This window comes from Galeopterus variegatus, unplaced genomic scaffold (assembly GCF_000696425.1).
Source record: "Galeopterus variegatus unplaced genomic scaffold, G_variegatus-3.0.2 Scaffold3567, whole genome shotgun sequence".
Lineage (NCBI taxonomy): Eukaryota > Metazoa > Chordata > Mammalia > Dermoptera > Cynocephalidae > Galeopterus > Galeopterus variegatus.
Window position 1 is genome coordinate 214,457 of NW_007729678.1, and position 5,415 is coordinate 219,871.

The window sequence follows — 5,415 nt, forward strand, 5'->3', positions numbered from 1 at the left end:
ATGTAGTCATGAAGCCCTGCTGGAGGACAAACTGAGAACACAGAGAATGGATCCACGCTGTCCACCGTGACCTCGGGGCTCCAGAGCCACGGTGAATGTCAGGCCACAGCCACCTTCCTGACGGGGTGGACCGTGCCCCCATGTCACCTCACTATCAAGGGACCTTTGTGAAGATGAGATAGGACAGAAGTTTACTCAGACATTACCATGACAAAGTGACTGCTTCCACCTAGGGTTGAAAGTCACTCACTAAGTATAAACTCCATCCCTGCCAAGTTCCACAGCCCACTTCACTGCCAGCAGACATTGACCTGTTCACGGTAACTGCTGTCACCTATGTATTTTCCAGCTGCTGTAGAAAAGTTCTCATACAGAGAAAAGTCACAGAAGCACCATATCCTCATCAATCCTTTCCAAACTCCTCACCAGCTATCATTTTCCCTTTTTTTGCTTCTGTTCAGAAAAATGAATGCCAGAGTCACAGGTAGATGCTGGGGGAACACCCGGAGAGGTGGTACATGTGTAGGCCCATATATACCACATAAAGGATTTTACCTTTCAGCAGGCATGTACTGTAACATGTGTGTGAGAATATTACTCTTTCTAGGTGAAAGAACCTCCTAAGGAATTATACAGCCAAAAATATAAATAGTGGCTTCCTATTAAGTCATGAGATTGAAATATAATGATTTGTGACACTGACTACAAGAAAATCTAAGGAATGTTACTTTCCAAGATTTGGGACTCTGAATGTTCATTCGTATGCAGTAAATGACAAGTAGCTGTCAACATGCTTCTGTTTTAAGCACTGCTACAAAGAACAGAAAAGGACTCTTGCCATTAAGAAAACGAAATTTGAATGGTAATGATTTACAAAGAAGTCTGTAATTTTAGTAAAACTAGGATTATACTGATTAAGATTACTTTTTAAAAATGTATTAACTCCATCAGAGAAATGTGTAACCATAAACAAGATCATCATTCTCTCAGAAATGAGCACATGGACAAATTTTTTAAATTACACGTTACTCCTTTATAGCCGTACAACTATCTTATTGTAGATAGTAGTGAAGAACTAACCGTGTATCCCTATTTTTAAGAAATATGAATACATACTTGCTATGGGTCAAATGTGTCCCCAGAAGCTCATGTATTGGAAACTAGATCCCACTATACCAGTGTGAAGAGGGTGGGAAATCCAATTACAATAATTGAAAGGTGGGACCTTCGAGAGGCGACTGAATCATGAGAACTGTGTTGTCGTGAATAGATTGATCCATTCATAGAGTAATGAGTTATCACGGCTGGGGACTGGTGGCTTTATAATGAGCACATGAGAGAACTCTTCCCATTCTCTCGACATATGACATCCTGGTCACTACAGGACCACGTAGCAAGATCCCACCCAGAAGAAAGCCCTCACCACATGCACCCCCTGAGCCATGGACTTCCCAGCCTCCATAACTCTAAAAAATAAATTCTATTCCTCTATAGACTATCCAGTTTTGGGTACTCTGTTATAAGCAGCACAAATGGACTAATACAATACTATACATACAACATGGGGTCAAGAAGGTATTTCATACCAAAATACCTATGCAATAAGGATATTTTTGCATTGAGCATAAACCAGGCATTACCACCACTTATGAAACTTGCTTGCGACAAAAATGCAAAATTAGGCCAAAGTCAGAGGTAAGATCACTTGTAAAAGGGCCTTTTACAGCCACCTGCGACCAGCTCGTGCTGTAGGCTGGCTGGCTGGACCCCTTTCTACCCAGGGTGAGCATCTGCAGCAGGGTGCTGCCCCACCTTGAGGTCACAATGAGGTCAACATGAGGAGCTGCAGAGACGCCCGCAGGCCCCCAGCACTCCTGCCCACCCCATGAACAGTGGAACCAACCAGCAGTTGCAGTGCTCATCTTGGCTGCACACCTGCACTGCTGTGGGGCCCACATGTATAGACCTGGATCTCCCAGGAGGGACCCGGGCTTCCTGGGGGATTCCGCCATGTGGCCAGGGTAGGAACGACCACGGGTACTATTCACACCCACACAAACAAGTGCCCAACTGACTGAACCAATCCATCTGTAATCATTTTGACAGCAAACCGTGAGTTACAGGGAATGGGAAAGTGGCTTGGATAACAATGTTGTACTCACACACACACCTGGTAGAAATGTGTCAATATTCGCAACTGCGAACACATTTTTGGTATAGACTCTTGAAACTCTTGAATCCTCTCGTTCTCCTCCTCTTCCTCTGCTGCCGTCACTCCCCACTGGCCCTAAAGAACCAAAAGCCAAATTTAATTAAAACTAAATTTAATTAAAATCCTGATGGAAAAACTGTTGTAGGGAGGGACTGAGAATGGATATGTTAGGAGTGGGGAGATGTATTTTTTCATGCCCTTCTGTACTGTTAAAATCCTGTATAATTTTCTGATGACAAATTGCTTTCTAGCTTACTTTTTTCAATTAATGTATCTTGGAAATATTTCATGTGAATACACTGCCCACACAGAGGACTGCCTCATTGTTTTTAGTAACAACAGTACTGCACTGTATAACACGTAACAATTTACATAATTTATCACAAGCTAACCAGTCTTTTGCTGATACAAACAATGCTGTAATAAATAGCCTTATATCTCTCCATCATTCTGTAGACACCTTTTATCTGGACAGCATACATACAAGTGGAACCAGACAAGGTACTGACACCCCTCGTACCTTGCACTCTATCTTGACTTCCATGGGAATGCTGCTTACTTCTTCCCTGAGCACACCGTACTTTCTTGTACTGGAGATATATCCCTCTAGTTCTATTTTCCTAAGACAGTTTTCAATCAATGGTGAATTTGACTAAATGCCTTTCAGCCAGGATACATAGGAATTATCACTGAATTCTTTTCTGTTTATCAATTAACATGGTGAATTACATTACTAAATCTCCTGAACCTTTGCATTCCGGAAATAAACCCTGGTCTTGGTAAATTATTTTTTTAAAGTTTACTAGTTATTTTTCACTCATATTTTATATAAGATTTTTCCATTAATATTTATAACCCAGATTTGTTATTCGAGTTTTGATAACAGCCTCATGACTCCTAAGGGAATTCAGAAACTGTCCTTTCCTATGACTTGGAATAAATCAGAGCCCTAGAGCATTAATATTTATAACCCAGATTTGTTATTCGAGTTTTGATAACAGCCTCATGACTCCTAAGAGAATTCAGAAACTGTCCTTTCCTATGACTTGGAATAAATCAGAGCCCTAGAGCTGACCACTGATGACAGGCTGAGGACACTTTCTGAGCACAACCGACGGGCACTCTCAGGCAGCAGAGCTCTTCAGTAACCACACTCCTTCCTTAATAGTCATTCTGTTCAGAATTTGCACTCTCTTCTGGGGTCAGTTTTGGAAAGCTACAGAACATCATTGGATTCCTCGACATATGCAGAATTATTTCCACAGAGCTGAGCACACAGTAGGTTTTTCTCACTTATCTCGTACATGTGTGCTCTCTCCCGCCTGCCTAATAGATTAGTTAATAGCTCGTATTACATCCCACCATCCCTCGGCCCCCCAAAAAGGACTAGCTCTTGGGCTTTCTAAGCTTTTCTTCTGTTTCCTAATTCATTAATTTTTGCTCACTTCTCTACTAATCATGTCCTTTGGCTTTCTTCAGGTTTATATTTTGTTACTGCTTCTCCAGTTTCTCAGTGGAATGTTCATTTACTGTGCTGCTCCCCAGTTTGCGAACGTGAGCGTCGAGGGTTACAGACTTTCACAATCACATCCTCATCTGTGTGCATTCAATCGCTCAGATCAGGCAGAGACGGAATCACACTTCTAACATTAGCGCATTTTGAACCATTTCTCCTTGTATTTTCCAGCTGTCTTTTAATGTGTGGGACGCCATGTGACTCGGTACCTGTCGACAGCCTGTGCTGGTTTCTACCTTCACTGACTTGCACTTTCTGTCATTACAGGGCACCCTTCTCATCTAGTTTACCGTTTTGTGCCCTGACCACAACCTGTTTTCCTTTGAGAATTTCATTTGCTTTGGATGCTTGATCCACTCTTTTCAAACTTTCAACATCTTTGTTTTAAGAGTCTCTTTTATACCAGAACTTCCAAACTAGCAGGACAGCCGGACAATGACCTCCTCACCCCTCTAACAAGCCACCTCAGCTACAAGCAATCTAGTCCACCCACCTAAGGGGTGCCAACCAGACATTACCCTTTACCAGAAGTCCTGTTATCAGACGGGTTTATAGTTACCTTTATTGGTATGATGCACATGTCTTCTCTTAGTTCTGTCTTCATATTTATGATATGCTTTCTAGTTTCCTCGAGTGCAGTAATCTTTTACTATGTGGTCTGTGTTTCTTCTGATAACCTGGAAGGTTTGTATTTTGTTCTGGTGGCTACCTTTATACCTGGTACCTCCATAAAACACATCACCTTCATCATCCATTTCTTTGAATGGCATGAACATTCTAACTTCGGCAATCATAATCACTCTCCTTCTTCCTTCCTTTTGCCATCTGATTTTAGAAGACATTATTTTCATATTTATATCTCTAACATCTCTAACATATTTAAAGCTGTTTTAGTTGATTTACAAACTTTAAGCAGTATCTTCCCATCACTTCTTCCCCTACCAACTTTTGTCTTATTTTTTTAAACAAATTTTTAAATACACTATTTTATTGTAGTATAACACATATAAAATGTACATAAATCATAAATGAACAGCATGATAAATTATCACAAAATGAATAAAACCATGTCACCACCACAGAGGGAGAACAAGAACGTTCCTAGCAATCGAGAAGACGCTCCTGGGACCTCTTCCAGGCACCCCTTCTCCCGCGGGCAACAGCGCTCCTAAACTCAGCATCACTCACTACCTGACAGTACTCCAGAGGACGGTACAATTCACCCTCTGTCCGCAGCGCTCAACAGTTTTCACTCTTTCATACCCTCACAACACTTACTACTGTCTTTAAAGTTTTAGTCGTTCTGTTGAGGATGTAATGTGTATCAGTGGGGATTTAACCTTTATTTACTTGATGATTAATGAGGGTGTCCTTTCGTAAGTTTAAGGCACATTTTTAATGGGTTTATCTTATCTCACTGATCTGTGGGAGCTCTGTACATCCTGGATGAGCTCTCGCTTAAGTGGATGTAAATAACTTCTTCATGTTGTGGCTTGCTTTCTCATGTCGTTCAACATGAAACGTGTCTCTGATAAATAGAAATTACTAATTATAACACAAAAATTAATCTTTACTATCCCTGATAATTAATACTTTTTATGCCCAATTTAAGATTAGCCTCCTTACCTCAAGGTCGTGAGGATCTACTTCACACTACCTTCTGAAAGCTTAGTATTTTACCTTCCAT

General features: G+C 41.1%; 1 protein-coding gene across 1 annotated transcript in view; it reads right to left on the reverse strand.

Moving 5' to 3' along the window:
• Positions 1-5,415, reverse strand: part of LOC103601052 (gamma-tubulin complex component 3-like) — a gene marked incomplete at its 5' end in the record, with an annotated part of 13,290 nt that overhangs the window by 2,085 nt on the left and 5,790 nt on the right. Inside the window, one exon of the mRNA XM_008585432.1 lies at positions 2,171-2,287. Within this exon, the coding sequence (XP_008583654.1) occupies positions 2,171-2,287 (117 nt within the window). The remainder of the gene's footprint in view (positions 1-2,170; positions 2,288-5,415) is intronic.